This window comes from Salmo salar, chromosome 09, assembly GCF_965601325.2.
Source record: "Salmo salar chromosome 09, fSalSal1, whole genome shotgun sequence".
NCBI classification, from domain to species: domain Eukaryota; kingdom Metazoa; phylum Chordata; class Actinopteri; order Salmoniformes; family Salmonidae; genus Salmo; species Salmo salar.
The window spans coordinates 33,271,485-33,293,049 of NC_138299.1; the positions used below are offsets into that span (position 1 = coordinate 33,271,485).

General features: G+C 38.2%; 1 protein-coding gene across 1 annotated transcript in view; it reads left to right on the forward strand.

Annotated features, from left to right (window-relative positions):
• Positions 1 to 21,230, forward strand: part of LOC106611209 (rho GTPase-activating protein 5) — an 80,125-nt gene extending 58,895 nt beyond the window's left edge. The window contains exons 5-6 of the mRNA XM_082955737.1: positions 18,070 to 18,175; positions 18,888 to 21,230. Coding sequence (XP_082811863.1) covers positions 18,070 to 18,175; positions 18,888 to 19,215 — 434 coding nt within the window. The 3' untranslated portion in view covers positions 19,216 to 21,230. The remainder of the gene's footprint in view (positions 1 to 18,069; positions 18,176 to 18,887) is intronic.
• Positions 21,231 to 21,565: the final 335 nt, after the last annotated feature.

Consider the following 21,565-nt stretch of genomic DNA (forward strand, 5'->3'; position numbering starts at 1 on the left):
AACCTAAGAACATAGAAATAGAACACATAGAATAAACCCCCCTGTCACACCCTGACCTACTCTACCATAGAAAATAACAGCTTACCATGGTCAGGACGTGACACAAGCTCTCTGTTTTCCTTATTATCTCTACAAGCTCTCTGTTTTCCTTATTATCTTTACAAGCTCTCTGTTTTCCTTATTGTCTTTACAAGCTCTCTGTTTTCCTTATTATCTCTACAAGCTCTCTGTTTTCCTTATTATCTCTACAAGCTCTCTGTTTTCCTTATTATCTCTACAAGCTCTCTGTTTTCCTTATTATCTCTACAAGCTCTCTGTTTTCCTTATTATCTTTACAAGCTCAGTGTTTTTCTTATTATCTTTACAAGCTCTCTGTTTTCCTTATTATCTTTACAAGCTCAGTGTTTTTCTTATTATCTTTACAAGCTCAGTGTTTTCCTTATTATCTCAACAAGCTCTCTGTTTTCCTTATTATCTTTTCAAGCTCGCTGTTTTCCTTATTATCTTTACAAGCTCACTGTTTTCCTTATTATTTTTACAAGCTCTCTGTTTTCCTTATCTTTACAAGCTCAGTGTTTTTCTTATTATCTTTACAAGCTCTCTGTTTTCCTTATTATCTCTACAAGCTCTCTGTTTTCCTTATTAACTTTACAAGCTCGCTGTTTTCCTTATTATATTTACAAGCTCACTGTTTTCCTTATTATCTTCACAAGCTCTCTGTTTTCCTTATTGTCTTTACAAGCTCAATGTTTTCCTTATTATCTTTACAAGCTTTCTGTTTTCCTTATTATCTTTACAAGCTCTCTGTTTTCCTTATTATCTCTCCAAGCTCTCTGTTTTCCTTATTGTCTTTACAAGCTCTCTGTTTTCCTTATTGTCTTTACAAGCTCTCTGTTTTCCTTATTATCTTTACAAGCTCTCTGTTTTCCTTATTATCTTTACAAGCTTTCTGTTTTCCTTATTATCTTTACGAGCTGTCACGATTGTCGTTGGAAGAAACGGACCAAAGTGCAGTGTGTGTGTCGTTCCACATTTTATTTACTCTGTGAAACTATGCGATACATCAAATAACTGAATAGACAAAACAACAAACCGTGACGCAGAGGAGAAACAAACACTACTCAAAAATAATCACCCACAAAACCCAGGAAGAAAAACCCCTACTTAAGTATGATCTCCAATTAGAGACAACAAGGACCAGCTGCCTCTCATGGGAGATCATCCCAAACAAACCATCATAGAAATACAAAAACTAGAACCTAAGAACATAGAAATAGAACACATAGAATAAACCCCCCTGTCACACCCTGACCTACTCTACCATAGAAAATAACAGCTTACCATGGTCAGGACGTGACACAAGCTCTCTGTTTTCCTTATTATCTCTACAAGCTCTCTGTTTTCCTTATTATCTTTACAAGCTCTCTGTTTTCCTTATTGTCTTTACAAGCTCTCTGTTTTCCTTATTATCTCTACAAGCTCTCTGTTTTCCTTATTATCTCTACAAGCTCTCTGTTTTCCTTATTATCTCTACAAGCTCTCTGTTTTCCTTATTATCTCTACAAGCTCTCTGTTTTCCTTATTATCTCTACAAGCTCTCTGTTTTCCTTATTATCTTTACAAGCTCTCTGTTTTCCTTATTATCTTTACAAGCTCTCTGTTTTCCTTATTGTCTTTACAAGCTCTCTGTTTTCCTTATTATCTTTACAAGCTCTCTGTTTTCCTTATTATCTTTACAAGTTCTCTGTTTTCCTTATTGTATTTACAAGCTATCTGTTTTCCTTATTATCTTTGCAAGCTCTCTGTTTTCCTTATTATCTCTACAAGCTCTCTGTTTTCCTTATTATCTCTACAAGCTCTCTGTTTTCCTTATTATCTCTACAAGCTCTCTGTTTTCCTTATTATCTTTACAAGCTCTCTGTTTTCCTTATTGTCTTTACAAGCTCTCTGTTTTCCTTATTATCTTTACAAGCTCTCTGTTTTCCTTATTATCTTTACAAGCTCTCTGTTTTCCTTATTGTCTTTACAAGCTCTCTGTTTTCCTTATTATCTTTACAAGCTCTCTGTTTTCCTTATTATCTTTACAAGCTCTCTGTTTTCCTTATTATCTTTACAAGCTATCTGTTTTCCTTATTATCTTTACAAGCTCTCTGTTTTCCTTATTATCTTTACAAGCTCACTGTTTTCCTTATTATTTTTATAAGCTCTCTGTTTTCCTTATTATCTTTACAAGCTCAGTGTTTTCCTTATTATCGTTACAAGCTCAGTGTTTTTCTTATGATCTTTACAAGCTCAGTGTTTTCCTTATTATCTCAACAAGCTCTCTGTTTTCCTTATTATCTTTTCAAGCTCGCTGTTTTCCTTATTATCTTTACAAGCTCACTGTTTTCCTTATTATTTTTACAAGCTCTCTGTTTTCCTTATCTTTACAAGCTCAGTGTTTTTCTTATTATCTTTACAAGCTCTCTGTTTTCCTTATTATCTCTACAAGCTCTCTGTTTTCCTTATTAACTTTACAAGCTCGCTGTTTTCCTTATTATATTTACAAGCTCACTGTTTTCCTTATTATCTTCACAAGCTCTCTGTTTTCCTTATTGTCTTTACAAGCTCAATGTTTTCCTTATTATCTTTACAAGCTTTCTGTTTTCCTTATTATCTTTACAAGCTCTCTGTTTTCCTTATTATCTCTCCAAGCTCTCTGTTTTCCTTATTGTCTTTACAAGCTCTCTGTTTTCCTTATTATCTTTACAAGCTCAGTGTTTTCCTTATTGTCTTTACAAGCTCTCTGTTTTCCTTATTATCTTCACAAGCTCTCTGTTTTCCTTATTGTCTTTACAAGCTCAGTGTTTTCCTTATTGTCTTTACAAGCTCTCTGTTTTCCTTATTATCTTTACAAGTTCTCTGTTTTCCTTATTATCTTTACAAGCCCTCTGTTTTCCTTATTATCTCTCCAAGCTCTCTGTTTTCCTTATTGTCTTTACAAGCTCTCTGTTTTCCTTATTGTCTTTACAAGCTCTTTGTTTTCCTTATTATCTTTACAAGCTCTCTGTTTTCCTTATTATCTTTACAAGTTTTCTGTTTTCCTTATTATCTTTACAAGCTGTCACGATTGTCGTTGGAAGAAACGGACCAAAGTGCATTGTGTGTGTCGTTCCACATTTTATTTACTCTGTGAAACTATGCGATACATCAAATAACTGAATAGACAAAACAACAAACCGTGAAGCAGAGGAGAAACAAACACTACTCAAAAATAATCACCCACAAAACCCAGGAAGAAAAACCCCTACTTAAGTATGATCTCCAATTAGAGACAACGAGGACCAGCTGCCTCTCATGGGAGATCATCCCAAACAAACCATCATAGAAATACAAAAACTAGAACCTAAGAACATAGAAATAGAACACATAGAATAAACCCCCCTGTCACACCCTGACCTACTCTACCATAGAAAATAACAGCTTACCATGGTCAGGACGTGACACAAGCTCTCTGTTTTCCTTATTATCTCTACAAGCTCTCTGTTTTCCTTATTATCTCTACAAGCTCTCTGTTTTCCTTATTATCTCTACAAGCTCTCTGTTTTCCTTATTATCTCTACAAGCTCTCTGTTTTCCTTATTATCTCTACAAGCTCTCCGTTTTCCTTATTATCTTTACAAGCTCTCTGTTTTCCTTATTGTCTTTACAAGCTCTCTGTTTTCCTTATTATCTCTACAAGCTCTCTGTTTTCCTTATTATCTCTACAAGCTCTCTGTTTTCCTTATTATCTCTACAAGCTCTCTGTTTTCCTTATTATCTCTACAAGCTCTCTGTTTTTCTTATTATCTCTACAAGCTCTCTGTTTTCCTCATTATCTTTACAAGCTGTCTGTTTTCCTTATTATCTTTACAAGCTCTCTGTTTTCCTTATTATCTCTCCAAGCTCTCTGTTTTCCTTATTGTCTTTACAAGCTCTCTGTTTTCCTTATTATCTTTACAAGCTCAGTGTTTTTCTTATAATCTTTACAAGCTCTCTGTTTTCCTTATTATCTCTACAAGCTCTCTGTTTTCCTTATTAACTTTACAAGCTTGCTGTTTTCCTTATTATCTCTACAAGCTCTCTGTTTTCCTTATTATCTCTACAAGCTATCTGTTTTCCTTATTATCTTTACAAGCTCTCTGTTTTCCTTATTATCTTTACAAGCTCAGTGTTTTTCTTATTATCTTTACAAGCTCAGTGTTTTCCTTATTATCTCAACAAGCTCTCTGTTTTCCTTATTATCTTTTCAAGCTCGCTGTTTTCCTTATTATCTTTACAAGCTCACTGTTTTCCTTATTATTTTTACAAGCTCTCTGTTTTCCTTATCTTTACAAGCTCAGTGTTTTTCTTATTATCTTTACAAGCTCTCTGTTTTCCTTATTATCTCTACAAGCTCTCTGTTTTCCTTATTAACTTTACAAGCTCGCTGTTTTCCTTATTATATTTACAAGCTCACTGTTTTCCTTATTATCTTCACAAGCTCTCTGTTTTCCTTATTGTCTTTACAAGCTCAATGTTTTCCTTATTATCTCTACAAGCTCTCCGTTTTCCTTATTATCTTTACAAGCTCTCTGTTTTCCTCATTATCTTTACAAGCTGTCTGTTTTCCTTATTATCTTTACAAGCTCTCTGTTTTCCTTATTATCTCTACAAGCTCTCTGTTTTCCTTATTGTCTTTACAAGCTCTCTGTTTTCCTTATTATCTTTACAAGCTCAGTGTTTTTCTTATTATCTTTACAAGCTCTCTGTTTTCCTTATTATCTCTACAAGCTCTCTGTTTTCCCTATTAACTTTACAAGCTTGCTGTTTTCCTTATTATCTCTACAAGCTCTCTGTTTTTCTTATTATCTCTACAAGCTATCTGTTTTCCTTATTATCTTTACAAGCTCTCTGTTTTCCTTATTATCTTTACAAGCTCAGTGTTTTTCTTATTATCTTTACAAGCTCACTGTTTTCCTTATTATCTTCACAAGCTCTCTGTTTTCCTTATTGTCTTTACAAGCTCAATGTTTTCCTTATTATCTTTACAAGCTTTCTGTTTTCCTTATTATCTTTACAAGCTCTCTGTTTTCCTTATTATCTCTCCAAGCTCTCTGTTTTCCTTATTGTCTTTACAAGCTCTCTGTTTTCCTTATTGACTTTACAAGCTCAGTGTTTTCCTTATTGTCTTTACAAGCTCTCTGTTTTCCTTATTATCTTTACAAGTTCTCTGTTTTCCTTATTATCTTTACAAGCCCTCTGTTTTCCTTATTATCTCTCCAAGCTCTCTGTTTTCCTTATTGTCTTTACAAGCTCTCTGTTTTCCTTATTGTCTTTACAAGCTCTCTGTTTTCCTTATTGTCTTTACAAGCTCTCTGTTTTCCTTATTATCTTTACAAGCTCTCTGTTTTCCTTATTATCTTTACAAGCTTTCTGTTTTCCTTATTATCTTTACGAGCTGTCACGATTGTCGTTGGAAGAAACGGACCAAAGTGCAGTGTGTGTGTCGTTCCACATTTTATTTACTCTGTGAAACTATGCGATACATCAAATAACTGAATAGAGAAAACAACAAACCGTGACGCATAGGAGAAACAAACACTACTCAAAAATAATCACCCACAAAACCCAGGAAGAAAAACCCCTACTTAAGTATGATCTCCAATTAGAGACAACGAGGACCAGCTGCCTCTCATGGGAGATCATCCCAAACAAACCATCATAGAAATACAAAAACTAGAACCTAAGAACATAGAAATAGAACACATAGAATAAACCCCCCTGTCACACCCTGACCTACTCTACCATAGAAAATAACAGCTTACCATGGTCAGGACGTGACACAAGTTCTCTGTTTTCCTTATTATCTCTACAAGCTCTCTGTTTTCCTTATTATCTCTACAAGCTCTCTGTTTTCCTTATTATCTTTACAAGCTCTCTGTTTTCCTTATTATCTTTACAAGCTCTCTGTTTTCCTTATTGTCTTTACAAGCTCTCTGTTTTCCTTATTATCTTTACAAGCTCTCTGTTTTCCTTATTATCTTTACAAGTTCTCTGTTTTCCTTATTGTATTTACAAGCTATCTGTTTTCCTTATTATCTTTGCAAGCTCTCTGTTTTCCTTATTATCTCTACAAGCTCTCTGTTTTCCTTATTATCTCTACAAGCTCTCTGTTTTCCTTATTATCTCTACAAGCTCTCTGTTTTCCTTATTATCTTTACAAGCTCTCTGTTTTCCTTATTGTCTTTACAAGCTCTCTGTTTTCCTTATTATCTTTACAAAGCTCTCTGTTTTCCTTATTATCTTTACAAGCTCTCTGTTTTCCTTATTGTCTTTACAAGCTCTCTGTTTTCCTTATTATCTTTACAAGCTCTCTGTTTTCCTTATTGTCTTTACAAGCTCTCTGTTTTCCTTATTATCTTTACAAGCTCCCTTATTATCTTTACAAGTTCTCTGTTTTCCTTATTGTATTTACAAGCTATCTGTTTTCCTTATTATCTTTGCAAGCTCTCTGTTTTCCTTATTATCTCTACAAGCTCTCTGTTTTCCTTATTATCTCTACAAGCTCTCTGTTTTCCTTATTATCTCTACAAGCTCTCTGTTTTCCTTATTATCTTTACAAGCTCTCTGTTTTCCTTATTGTCTTTACAAGCTCTCTGTTTTCCTTATTATCTTTACAAGCTCTCTGTTTTCCTTATTATCTTTACAAGCTCTCTGTTTTCCTTATTGTCTTTACAAGCTCTCTGTTTTCCTTATTATCTTTACAAGCTCTCTGTTTTCCTTATTGTCTTTACAAGCTCTCTGTTTTCCTTATTATCTTTACAAGCTCTCTGTTTTCCTTATTATCTTTACAAGCTCTCTGTTTTCCTTATTATCTTTACAAGCTATCTGTTTTCCTTATTATCTTTACAAGCTCTCTGTTTTCCTTATTATCTTTACAAGCTCACTGTTTTCCTTATTATTTTTATAAGCTCTCTGTTTTCCTTATTATCTTTACAAGCTCAGTGTTTTCCTTATTATCGTTACAAGCTCAGTGTTTTTCTTATGATCTTTACAAGCTCAGTGTTTTCCTTATTATCTCAACAAGCTCTCTGTTTTCCTTATTATCTTTTCAAGCTCGCTGTTTTCCTTATTATCTTTACAAGCTCACTGTTTTCCTTATTATTTTTACAAGCTCTCTGTTTTCCTTATCTTTACAAGCTCAGTGTTTTTCTTATTATCTTTACAAGCTCTCTGTTTTCCTTATTATCTCTACAAGCTCTCTGTTTTCCTTATTAACTTTACAAGCTCGCTGTTTTCCTTATTATATTTACAAGCTCACTGTTTTCCTTATTATTTTTATAAGCTCTCTGTTTTCCTTATTATCTTTACAAGCTCAGTGTTTTCCTTATTATCGTTACAAGCTCAGTGTTTTTCTTATGATCTTTACAAGCTCAGTGTTTTCCTTATTATCTCAACAAGCTCTCTGTTTTCCTTATTATCTTTTCAAGCTCGCTGTTTTCCTTATTATCTTTACAAGCTCACTGTTTTCCTTATTATTTTTACAAGATCTCTGTTTTCCTTATCTTTACAAGCTCAGTGTTTTTCTTATTATCTTTACAAGCTCACTGTTTTCCTTATTATCTTCACAAGCTCTCTGTTTTCCTTATTGTCTTTACAAGCTCAATGTTTTCCTTATTATCATTACAAGCTTTCTGTTTTCCTTATTATCTTTACAAGCTCTCTGTTTTCCTTATTATCTCTCCAAGCTCTCTGTTTTCCTTATTGTCTTTACAAGCTCTCTGTTTTCCTTATTATCTTTACAAGCTCAGTGTTTTCCTTATTGTCTTTACAAGCTCTCTGTTTTCCTTATTATCTTCACAAGCTCTCTGTTTTCCTTATTGTCTTTACAAGCTCAGTGTTTTCCTTATTGTCTTTACAAGCTCTCTGTTTTCCTTATTATCTTTACAAGTTCTCTGTTTTCCTTATTATCTTTACAAGCCCTCTGTTTTCCTTATTATCTCTCCAAGCTCTCTGTTTTCCTTATTGTCTTTACAAGCTCTCTGTTTTCCTTATTGTCTTTACAAGCTCTCTGTTTTCCTTATTATCTTTACAAGCTCTCTGTTTTCCTTATTATCTTTACAAGCTTTCTGTTTTCCTTATTATCTTTACAAGCTGTCACGATTGTCGTTGGAAGAAACGGACCAAAGTGCAGTGTGTGTGTCGTTCCACATTTTATTTACTCTGTGAAACTATGCGATACATCAAATAACTGAATAGACAAAACAACAAACCGTGACGCAGAGGAGAAACAAACACTACTCAAAAATAATCACCCACAAAACCCAGGAAGAAAAACCCCTACTTAAGTATGATCTCCAATTAGAGACAACGAGGACCAGCTGCCTCTCATGGGAGATCATCCCAAACAAACCATCATAGAAATACAAAAACTAGAACCTAAGAACATAGAAATAGAACACATAGAATAAACCCCCCTGTCACACCCTGACCTACTCTACCATAGAAAATAACAGCTTACCATGGTCAGGACGTGACACAAGCTCTCGTTTTCCTTATTATCTCTACAAGCTCTCTGTTTTCCTTATTATCTCTACAAGCTCTCTGTTTTCCTTATTATCTCTACAAGCTCTCTGTTTTCCTTATTATCTCTACAAGCTCTCTGTTTTCCTTATTATCTCTACAAGCTCTCCGTTTTCCTTATTATCTTTACAAGCTCTCTGTTTTCCTTATTGTCTTTACAAGCTCTCTGTTTTCCTTATTATCTCTACAAGCTCTCTGTTTTCCTTATTATCTCTACAAGCTCTCTGTTTTCCTTATTATCTCTACAAGCTCTCTGTTTTCCTTATTATCTCTACAAGCTCTCTGTTTTCCTTATTATCTCTACAAGCTCTCTGTTTTCCTTATTATCTTTACAAGCTCTCTGTTTTCCTTATTGTCTTTACAAGCTCTCTGTTTTCCTTATTATCTTTACAAGCTCTCTGTTTTCCTTATTGTCTTTACAAGCTCTCTGTTTTCCTTATTGTCTTTACAAGCTCTCTGTTTTCCTTATTGCCTTACAAGCTCTCTGTTTTCCTTATTATCTCTACAAGCTCTCTGTTTTCCTTATTGTCTTTACAAGCTCTCTGTTTTCCTTATTGTCTTTACAAGCTCTCTGTTTTCCTTATTATCTCTACAAGCTCTCTGTTTTCCTTATTGTCTTTACAAGCTCTCTGTTTTCCTTATTGTCTCTACAAGCTCTCTGTTTTCCTTATTGTCTTTACAAGCTCTCTGTTTTCCTTATTGTCTTTACAAGCTCTCTGTTTTCCTTATTGTCTTTACAAGCTCTCTGTTTTCCTTATTATCTTTACAAGCTCTCTGTTTTCCTTATTGTCTTTACAAGCTCTCTGTTTTCCTTATTATCTTTACAAGCTCTCTGTTTTCCTTATTGTCTTTACAAGCTCTCTGTTTTCCTTATTATCTTTACAAGCTCTCTGTTTTCCTTATTATCTTTACAAGCTCTCTGTTTTCCTTATTGTCTTTACAAGCTCTCTGTTTTCCTTATTATCTTTACAAGCTCTCTGTTTTCCTTATTATCTTTACAAGCTCTCTGTTTTCCTTATTGTCTTTACAAGCTCTCTGTTTTCCTTATTATCTTTACAAGCTCTCTGTTTTCCTTATTGTCTTTACAAGCTCACTTTTCTTCTTCTTTTTTCGAAACTGAACAGGATCCCACTGGTTTAAGTAAGATGTCAGAGAGCGAAAGTGATTGGTTGGGAAAACCAATAATGACTCCTCCCAAGGATTTTTCCTCCTAACTGTTTAAATTCAGGCACAAATATATATGAATTACTGTGAATGGGAGTCTTATAACATACAGGGGATGGCTGATTGTATTAACCTGCCAATGGGGAGGTCTGGGTATGTCCTATAATATCATTTGGACATGGATATAATCTCCACTCAGCTGCATAGAGATCCTTCCCTACCTCCCTCGCTTGTTATACATTTAGAAGTTATAAATACTGTTAGTGGTGTAGTGCAGTAAATATAGTCTCTATAAACGCCCGGACCAAGTCAAAATGACTCCAATTTGCCTTATAGCTTGACTTACACAAGCAATCAATTGTATGTTATTTTATTTTGCCTGGAATTGAATTACTGCGTAAGCTCACTGGTTGGCTATATTTCCCTGGGGGGAGCCATCGAGCTGTGCAAAGGGGCTAGGTGGAAAAATCTTCCTTCCATCGAGTGGCCAAATGACTTCCTATCCACGAGACACTGTTTACCGAAAAGAGCCACTACGGGCATCAATCTGCCTTCTCTCTTTCTCACTCTCTCTTTCTTTTTCTCACTCTCTCTCACTCCTTTCACCACAGGAATTTGGGGAATTAAGTGCATTTTTCTCCCTCTCTTTTCCTTTCCGTTCTCTGGGAGGGAGATCTACTCTGACAGCTGTCAGTTCATCTTAGGCCCTGTCCTGCTCTCACCAGCTCATTCTCGCTCAGCCTATTCCTCCTCTCACCACTCTTTATCTTACTCTCTCACCAACTCTCTCTCCCTCTTACTCTTCCCGCTCTCCTTCTCGCTTTCCCCCCCTCTCTCCCTCTCTCTCCCCCCTCTCTCTCCCCTCTTACTCTTTCCTCTCCCTCTCTCTCCCCCCTCTCTCTCCCCTCTTACTTTCTCCCCTCTCTCTCCCCCTCACTCCCCTCTTACTCTCTCCCCTCTCTCTCCCCCTCACTCCCCTCGTACTCTCTCCCCTCTCTCTCACTCTCTCCCCTCTCTCTCCCCCCTCTCTCTCCCCTCTTACTCTTTCCTCTCTCTCCCTCTCTCTCCCCTCTTACTTTCTCCCCTCTCTCTCCCCCTCACTCCCCTCTTACTCTCTCCCCTCTCTCGCCCCCCTCTCTCTCCCTCTTACTCTCTACCCCCTCTCTCCCTCTTACTCTCTCCCCTCTCTCTCCCTCTTACTCTCTCCCCCCTCTCGCTCTCCCTCTTACTCTCTCCCCTCCCTTTACTCTCTCCCTCCTCTTACTCTCCCTCCTCTCTCTCCCTTTACTCTCTTCCCTCTCCTCTCTCTCTCCCTTTACTCTCTTCCCTCTCCTCTCTCTCTCCCTTTACTCTCTTCCCTCTCCTCTCTCTCTCCCTTTACTCTCTTCCCTCTCCTCTGTCTCTCCCTTTACTCTCTTCCCTCTCCTCTCTCTCTCCCTTTACTCTCTTCCCTCTCCTCTCTCTCTCCCTTTACTCTCTTCCCTCTCCTCTCTCTCTCCCTTTACTCTCTCCCCTCTCCTCTCTCTCTCCCTTTACTCTCTTCCCTCTCCTCTCTCTCTCCCTTTACTCTCTTCCCTCTCCTCTCTCTCTCCCTTTACTCTCTCAAGGACATTCAGAGATTTGTCCCGAAGTCACTCCTGCATTGTCTTGGCTGGTGCTTAGGGTTGTTGTCTTGTTGGAAGGTGAACCTTCGCCCCAGTCTGAATGCACTGTATATATTTTATATAAATTAGGATTAGCTCTGTCCCCTCCTCCCCCCATCTGAAAGCTTTTGTCTTTAGTTACACATTTTGTTTGAACAGGCCTTTATTCCCTGTTTGTGCCGTTTCCTCCATGCTCCTCATAGTGCCTCTCTTAGTACCAGTCAGTCACCTTTTTCTCTCTGTATGTATACACACTTCTCTCTCTGTATGTATACACACTTCTCTCTCTGTATGTATACACACTTCTCTCTCTGTATGTATACACACTTCTCTCTCTCTGTGTATGTATACACACTTCTCTCTCTGTATGAATACACACTTCTCTCTCTGTATGTATACACACTTCTCTCTCTGTATGTATACACACTTCTCTCTCTCTGTGTATGTATTACACACTTCTCTCTCTGTATGTATACACACTTCTCTCTCTTCTCTGTATGTATACAACACTTCTCTCTCTGTATGAATACACACTTCTCTCTCTCTGTGTATGTATACACACTTCTCTCTCTGTATGTATACACACTTCTCTCTCTCTCTGTATGTATACACACTTCTCTCTCTGTATGTATACACACTTCTCTCTCTGTATGAATACACACTCTCTCTCTCTGTATGTATACACACTTCTCTCTCTGTATGTATACACACTTCTCTCTCTCTGTGTATGTATACACACTTCTCTCTCTCTCTGTATGTATACACACTTCTCTCTCTCTCTGTATGTATACACACTTCTCTCTCTGTATGTATACACACTTCTCTCTCTGTATGTATACACACTTCTCTCTCTGTATGTATACACACTTCTCTCTCTCTGTGTATGTATACACACTTCTCTCTCTGTATGAATACACACTTCTCTCTCTGTATGTATACACACTTCTCTCTCTGTATGAATACACACTTCTCTCTCTGTATGTATACACACTTCTCTCTCTGTATGAATACACACTTCTCTCTCTGTATGTATACACACTTTTCTCTATCTGTATGAATACACACTTCTCTCTCTCTGTGTATGAGTACACACTTCTCTCTCTCTGTATGTATACACACTTTTCTCTCTCTGTATGAATACACACTTCTCTCTCTGTATGTATACACACTTCTCTCTCTCTGTATGTATACACACTTCTCTCTCTCTGTATGTATACACACCTCTCTCTCTGTATGTATACACACTTCTCTCTCTCTGTATGTTTACACACTTCTCTCTCTCTCTCTGTATGTATACATACTTCTCTCTCTCTGTGTATGTATACACACTTCTCTCTCTCTCTGTGTATGTATACACACTTCTCTCTCTCTGTGTATGTATACACACTTCTCTCTCTGTATGAATACACACTTCTCTCTCTGTATGTATACCACACTTCTCTCTCTGTCTGAATACACACTTCTCTCTCTGTATGTATACACACTTCTCTCTCTGTATGAATACACACTTCTCTCTCTGTATGTATACACACTTTTCTCTATCTGTATGAATACACACTTCTCTCTCTCTCTGTGTATGAGCACAAACTTCTCTCTCTCTGTATGTATACACACTTTCTCTCTGTATGTATACACACTTTTCTCTCTCTGTATGAATACACACGTCTCTCTCTGTATGTATACACACCTCTCTCTCTGTATGTATACACACTTCTCTCTCTCTGTATGTATACACACCTCTCTCTCTGTATGTATACACACTTCTCTCTCTCTGTATGTATACACACTTTTCTCTCTCTGTATGTATTTATGTATATACACTTCTCTCTCTGTATGTATACACAATTCTCTCTCTCTGTATGAATACACACTTCTCTCTCTGTATGTATACACACTTCTCTCTCTGTATGTATACACACTTCTCTCTCTCTGTATGTTTACACACTTCTCTCTCTCTCTCTGTATGTATACATACTTCTCTCTCTCTGTGTATGTATACACACTTCTCTCTCTCTCTGTGTATGTATACACACTTCTCTCTCTCTGTGTATGTATACACACTTCTCTCTCTCTGTGTATGTATACACACTTCTCTCTCTCTGTATGTATGTATACACACTTCTCTCTCTGTATGTATACACACTTCTCTCTCTGTATGTATACACACTTCTCTCTCTCTGTATGTATACACACACCTTTCTCTCTCTGTATGTATATACACTTCTCTCTCTCTCTGTATGTATACACACCTCTCTCTGTATGTATACACACCTCTCTCTCTCTCTCTCTCTCTCTGTATGTATGCACACTTCTCTCTCTCTCTCTGTATACACACTTCTCTCTCTCTGTATACACACCTTTCTCTCTGTATGTGTAAACACTTCTCTCTCTCTCTCTCTGTATGTATACACACTTCTCTCTCTCTGTATGTATACACACTTCTCTCTCTCTGTATGTATACACACTTCTCTCTCTCTGTATGTATACACACTTCTCTCTCTCTGTATGTATGTATGTATGTATACACACTTCTCTCTCTCTGTATGTATGTATGTATACACACTTCTCTCTCTGTATGTATACACACTTCCCTCTCTCTGTATGTATACACACACCTTTCTCTCTCTGTATGTATACACACACCTTTCTCTCTCTGTATGTATATACACTTCTCTCTCTCTGTATGTATGCACACTTCTCTCTCTCTCTCTGTATGCATACACACTTTTCTCTCTCTGTATGTATACACTTCACTTCACTTCTCTCTCTCTGTATACACACTTTTCTCTCTCTGTATACACACTTTTCTCTCTCTGTTTACATACTTTTCTCTCTCTGTATGTATACACACTTCTCTCTCTATATACACACTTCTCTTTCTCTCTCTGTATGCATACACCCTTCTCTCTCTCTATGTATACACACTTCTCTCTCTCTCTCTGTATGTGTGTGTACACACTTCTGTCTCTCTCTGTATGTATACACACTTCTCTCTCTCTGTATGTATGAATGTATACACACTTCTCTCTCTCTGTATGTATGAATGTATACACACTTCTCTCTCTCTCTCTCTCTGTATGTATACACACTTCTCTCTCTATATATGTATAAATAGCTCTCTCTCTCTATATATATATATGTATACACACTTCTCTCTCTCTCTGTATGTATACACACTTTTCTCTCTCTGTATGTATACACACATTTCTCTCTGTATGTATACACACTTCTCTCTCTGTATGTATACACACTTCTCTCTCTATGTATACACACTTCTCTCTCTCTGTATGTATACACACTTTTCTCTCTCTCTCTGTATGTATACACACTTCTCTCTCTCTCTGTATGTATACACACTTTTCTCTCTCTCTCTGTATGTATACACACTTCTCTTTTTCTCTCTGTATATATACACACTTCTTTCTCTCTCTCTCTGTATGTATACACACTTCTCTCTCTCTCTGTATGTATACACACTTCTCTCTCTCTGTTTGTTTACATACTTTTCTCTCTCTGTTTGTTTACATACTTTTCTCTCTCTGTATGTATACACACTTTTCTCTCTCTGTATGTATGTATGTATGTATGTATGTATGTATGTATGTATACACACTTCTCTTTCTCTCTGTATGTATGAATGTATACACACTTCTCTCTCTGTCTGTATGTATACACACTTCTCTCTCTGTCTGTATGTATACACACTTCTCTCTGTATGTATACACACCTTTCTCTCTCTCTATATGAATACACACTTTTCTCTCTGTATGCATACACACTTTTCTCTTTCTGTATGAATACACACTTCTCTCTCTGTATGTATACACACTTCTCTCTCTGTATGTATACACACTTCTCTCTCTGTTTGTTTACATACTTTTCTCTCTCTGTTTGTTTACATACTTTTCTCTCTCTGTATGTATACACACTTTTCTCTCTGTATGTATGTATACACACTTCTCTCTCTCTCTGTATGTATGAATGTATACACACTTCTCTCTCTCTCTCTCTCTCTCTGTATGTATACACACTTCTTTCTATATATATGTATAAATAGCTCTCTCTCTCTCTCTCTCTCTCTCTATATATGTATACACACTTCTCTCTCTCTCTCTGTATGTATACACACTTTTCTCTCTCTGTATGTATACACACATTTCTCTCTGTATGTATGCACACTTCTCTCTCTGTATGTATACACACTTCTCTCTCTCTGTATGTATACACACTTCTCTCTCTCTGTATGTAGACAGAGAGGGAGAGTCCTGGAGCTTGTCTCTCAGAGTTTGGAGCAGCGCTGTAGAAATTGTAATTCTGCTAGCAGCGTAATGTGGAGGTGTTTGGACTAGGACCTCCAAGTCTCAGACTACGTCCCAAATACGACCCTATTCCCTATGGAGTGTAGTACTTTGGTCAAAGTAGTGCACTATAAATGAAATAGGTTGCCATTTGGGATGCAGCGTTAGTCTCAGGCCCAGGCCAGCCTTGGTGCCCAGTGCTCTGCTCTGGGACACGTAACACAAACACTCATATTCCTCTCATGACGTTCTAACTATTGATTAGCCCAGTAGTCTGGGCCGGTTGACCTCCACAATAGCACCTTGGTCAGAGTTAATTGACAGGCTGTGATAAAGTGTATCTGATTGGTCTAATATTACAGTGAGGGAAAAAAGTATTTGATCCCCTGCTGATTTTGTACGTTTGCCACTGACAAAGAAATGATAAGTCTATAATTTTAATGGTAGGTTTATTTGAACAGTGAGAGACAGAATAACAACAAAAGAATCCAGAAAAACGCATGTCAAAAATGTTATAAATTGATTTGCATTTTAATGAGGGAAATAAGTATTTGACCCCCTCTCAATCAGAAAGATTTCTGGCTCCCAGGTGTCTTTTATACAGGTAACGAGCTGAGATTAGGAGCACACTCTTAAAGGGAGTGCTCCTAATCTCAGTTTGTTACCTGTATAAAAGACACCTGTCCACAGAAGCAATCAATCAATCAGATTCCAAACTCTCCACCATGGCCAAGACCAAAGAGCTCTCCAAGGATGTCAGGGACAAGATTGTAGACCTACACAAGGCTGGAATGGGCTACAAGACCATCGCCAAGCAGCTTGGTGAGAAGGTGACAACAGTTGGTGCGATTATTCGCAAATGGAAGAAACACAAAATAACTGTCAATCTCCCTTGGCCTGGGGCTCCATGCAAGATCTCACCTCGTGGAGTTGCAATGATCATGAGAACGGTGAGGAATCAGCCCAGAACTACACGGGAGGATCTTGTCAATGATCTCAAGGCAGCTGGGACCGTAGTCACCAAGAAAACAATTGGTAACACACTACGCCGTGAAGGACTGAAATCCTGCAGCGCCCGCAAGGTCCCCCTGCTCAAGAAAGCACATATACATGCCCATCTGAAGTTTGCCAATGAACATCTGAATGATTCAGAGGACAACTGGGTGAAAGTGTTGTGGTCAGATGAGACCAAAATGGAGCTCTTTGGCATCAACTCAACTCGCCATGTTTGGAGGAGGAGGAATGCTGCCTATGACCCCAAGAACACCATCCCCACCGTCAAACATGGAGGTAGAAACATTATGCTTTGGGGGTGTTTTTCTACTAAGGGGACAGGACAACTTCACCGCATCAAAGGGACGATGGACGGGGCCATGTACCGTCAAATCTTGGGTGAGAACCTCCTTCCCTCAGCCAGGGCATTGAAAATGGGTCGTGGATGGGTATTCCAGCATGACAATGACCCAAAACACACGGCCAAGGCAACAAAGGAGTGGCTCAAGAAGAAGCACATTAAGGTCCTGGAGTGGCCTAGCCAGTCTCCAGACCTTAATCCCATAGAAAATCTGTGAAGGGAGCTGAAGGTTCGAGTTGCCAAACGTCAGCCTCGAAACCTTAATGACTTGGAAAAGATCTGCAAAGAGGAGTGGGACAAAATCCCTCCTGAGATGTGTGCAAACCTGGTGGCCGACTACAAGAAACGTCTGACCTCTGTGATTGCCAACAAGGGTTTTGCCACCAAGTACTAAGTCATGTTTTGCAGAGGGGTCAAATACTTATTTCCCTCATTAAAATGCAAATCAATTTATAAACATTTTGACATGCGTTTTTCTGGATTTTTTTGTTGTTATTCTGTCTCTCACTGTTCAAATAAACCTACCATTAAAATTATAGACTGATCATTTCTTTGTCAGTGGGCAAACGTACAAAATCAGCAGGGGATCAAATACTTTCCCCCCTCACTGTAGATGATATGTTAAATTAGTTGACGTCCTAATGCATGGTTTGTCCCTACGTCTCTTATTACTTGGCAATCTTACGTGGAGTTATTCCTACTCATCCAACAGGAGTGCATATTGATGCTGTTATTAATTAGAGAAAGAGTGACAAGGAAATCACTATGAGACATTGTGCCCCCAGATGATACCGACAGCCCCAATCTGGGGGTCCGGCTCATGGACTATGTATTTTGGTATGTAGTACTGTCAACCTAGTGGGCTGGTGTTGTATCTGCTGAAGGTCTAGCTAGTGTTTGAATGTTTCTTGTGTGGGAGGTCATTGGCAGCCCTGTTGGCTTCATGATACTCCTTTCATTTTTTCTTCTTCTCCCAAGGGAAGGAATGAGTAAAAAGCTAACTCTGTTCTCCTCCTCTTCCTTTCAGAAATTGTGGACCACATAGAAAGACTCCAAGTGCTGAAAGAAATAGTGAGGAAGTTCCCTGCAGTGAACTACGAGGTGTTTAAATACGTCATCACTCACCTGAACAGGTAAGAGACAACCCTGTGACCCTAGATCAGAAACAGTCTCAGGCCTTCAGCTGACTGATACTGGGTGCAATTTGAAGTATGTCTGAAGTAAGCTGCAAAGTATACATGATGTTTGTTATGTGACAGTAGTCATAAAAACAAGCATGTCATACAGTCCTGTAGTTGGACCAGGTCGTGTTCAGTAGGGAGATGCTAAATGAACATAATGCAGTTTTCTGTTGTGATATACACTGAGTATACAAACATTAAGAGCACCTGCTCTTTCCATGACAGAGACTGACCAGGTGAAAGCTATGATCCCTTATTGAGATCACTTGTTAAATCCACTTCAATCAGTGCAGATGAAGGGGAGGAGACCGGTTAAAGAAGGATATTTAAGCCTTAAGGCAATTGAGACGAGGGTGAATGGACAAGACCAAATATTGAAGTGCCTTTGAACGGGGTATGGTAGTAGGTGCCAGGCGCACCGGTTTGTGTCAAGAACCGCAACGCTGCTGGGTTTTTCACGCTCAACAGTTTCCTGTGTGTATCAAGAATGCAACTCAATATTAGGAAGGTATATTTAGTGTATAGCTACTGTTCTGGAGACCAGAGTTCACTTCTCTGACTTCTCTCCACTCACCTCTAATTGAGTACCTGATTCTTTATTTTTAAAATAAAGTACAAAATAAGTATGGTTGGAATAAATTAGTGAAATTGTGTGTTTCCCCAGGGTGAGCCAGCAGAGTAAGACCACCCTGATGACGGCCGACAATCTATCCATCTGCTTCTGGCCCACGCTGATGCGTCCCGACTTTGAGAACAAGGACACACTCTCCACCACCAAGCTCAACCAGTCTGTCATCGAGTCCTTCATCCAACAGAACCACTACTTCTTCTACGGCGGAGACATCCAGGAGAGCTCCAGCACCGAGAGCACCCCACCACCCCACCACTGTCACAGCATGGTGGAGGCCCTGAGGCCCCTGCAGCTGCCCCCTCCTCTTCAGCCCCAGCAGATCCAACACAGTATGTCCCTGCAGCCTGAACCACTCATATAGACCCCCCACCCACCCACCCATCCCCCCCAAGCCCCAGGATTGGAGGACCCAGGTGGGGTAGGGGTAAGGCTGGGCTGGTGGGGGGACATAGGGTGATGTGATGTGTCCTCCTTTCCCCTCCCTTTGGAGTCCCTCTGACTGCAAAACAAAACAACAACATTACTAAATGATCAACTTTGTTCTCTGCTCCCCTTTCTGGGCGACTGACTGGATTCAGGGGTGACTGACTCATCGAGCTATCCCCCAGGAACAAAAGACAACATCAAAACAAATGTATTTTTTGTCATTCAGTGCTGTACAGTAATACACAGTAATAAGGATGCTGTATGCCTCCAGCAGATGGACAAAAACATCCGATGCAAAAATGATTTGCTAAATTCTACAACACCTTCCAAAATATAAGTAAAATATATTTATACTAGTTGTGTTTTGTTTTTTAAACCCTTTATTCATTCAAGTGAACTTGACGTTAGATGGTGCACCATCTGTTATGATACTTCTACCAGCGTAGACATTCTTCTGCTTGTTTATTTTTGTATGATTTGGCAATGATGATGATGGATTCTTGTATTTTTACCAGTATGATTTACATTTTTATCTGAACGGTTTGAGGGACAGAAAGACAGTGAACGTTGGCAGGCTTTGTCTCTCTACCTGCTCCCAACGCCTCGCACTGTTTGGGAGGGAGGGGACTCTATGTGAAAGACTGATGCTGTACTGCACCAGACCGGGACATAAGACAGACAGACAGACTGGCCTCCTATCTCCTATTGGAGCAGAACTCATGCAATTCCTGAAGCTTATGAAGGAAGCATCCCACTACTAGAACCCTACTGGCACATCTCTGTGTTAACTCTCAAATGAACGCATTGCAAAGCAGTCTCGGTCTCTCTTGTTTTGTTCTGTTCTACTTTTTTTGTGTAATTGATGAAATGTCTTGGCGGTGGTGATACTCACCAATAAGAGACCTTTGTGTTGTTCTTCTGTTTGTTCAACTAAATTTGCATGTATTTTTTTGCCTCCAAAAAAATGAACAATAAAAAAAAAGACTGAATTTACAACTCAATATTAACCGCTTTCATTCAGATGATATTTTTTTTATCTAACTTGATTGAGGGAACATTGAAACAGGGCTGAAATTCTATCTATTGTTCATTCATTCTTTTTGCCATGAAAGTTAACTCTTAATATCATATTTTGGTTATCTGTCTAATTGTTTCCCTTAAATAGAGGGGGGAAAATTATATATAAGTATATATATATAAGTATATATATATATAAGTATATATATATATATCAGCAGATAAGATTGCTGATATAGCAAAATACCATGGGGTACTGAAATTCTGTATAATCTTGTAAAACCTACTATAATCAGATTTATTTGTGGTTTGATGTACAAAAAATGTTTGGGTTAGATTAATTGACTGTGGACTTAATGCCATTTATCTTATGAATAAAGAACCATTGCTCCTTTGTAAATGGTACAGAATTTTGTTTTGCTATAAGTAAAAGATGCTGCTTAGAATGTTCTGGAAAGGAAAAGTGTAAGTAGAGGGAGAGAGGAGCGTGGTGGGATGAAGGGGGAAACAGATTGACAGATCGAAGACATTTTTAAGACTCAAGACTATGCCTGTGACTTAAATGGCACCCTATTCCCTACGTAGTTCACTACATTTCACCAAAGCCCTATGGATCCTGGTCAAAAGAAGTGCACTATATAGGGAATAGGATGCCATTTCAGACAACCTATTATTGTTATTCTTCTCTATAGAGACACTCCAGATAATGTGGTGGAAGGGGAGAAAGGAGTGTGCAGCTGCTAGATAGAATATACCTTTTGTGTTGTTTCAATAAAACGCAACCGTATTTTATTCATAAGATCTGCCTCATTCAAGCCGGTGTACAAACTCTTAAGATTTTAACATCTGCTATGTATTATAGTAAATAAATGATTTTGAGAAGAAAAAAAATTGAGTTTGGTTTACTTTCATAATAAAGTTTTTTTAACATTTCTCCAAGCTTGAGTCTAAATGGTGTTGAAATATGCTCTCGTTTCTTATACAGCTGGGAATATGATTACAGGGTTTGGTCATTGTTGGACTGCATTGACATCAGTGGAGGCTGGTGGGAGGAGCAATAGGAGGATAGGCTCATTGCAATGGCTGGAATATCATAAATGGAATGGTATCAAACACATTAAACATATGGAAACATGTTTGACTCCGTTCCATTCATACCATCCCAGCCATTACAAAGAGCCTGTCCTCCTATAGCTCCTCCCAGCAGCCTCTGATTGACATGGTGTAGTATGAAAGTAAAATAGAGTAGCTGAAGAGCAATGCAACAC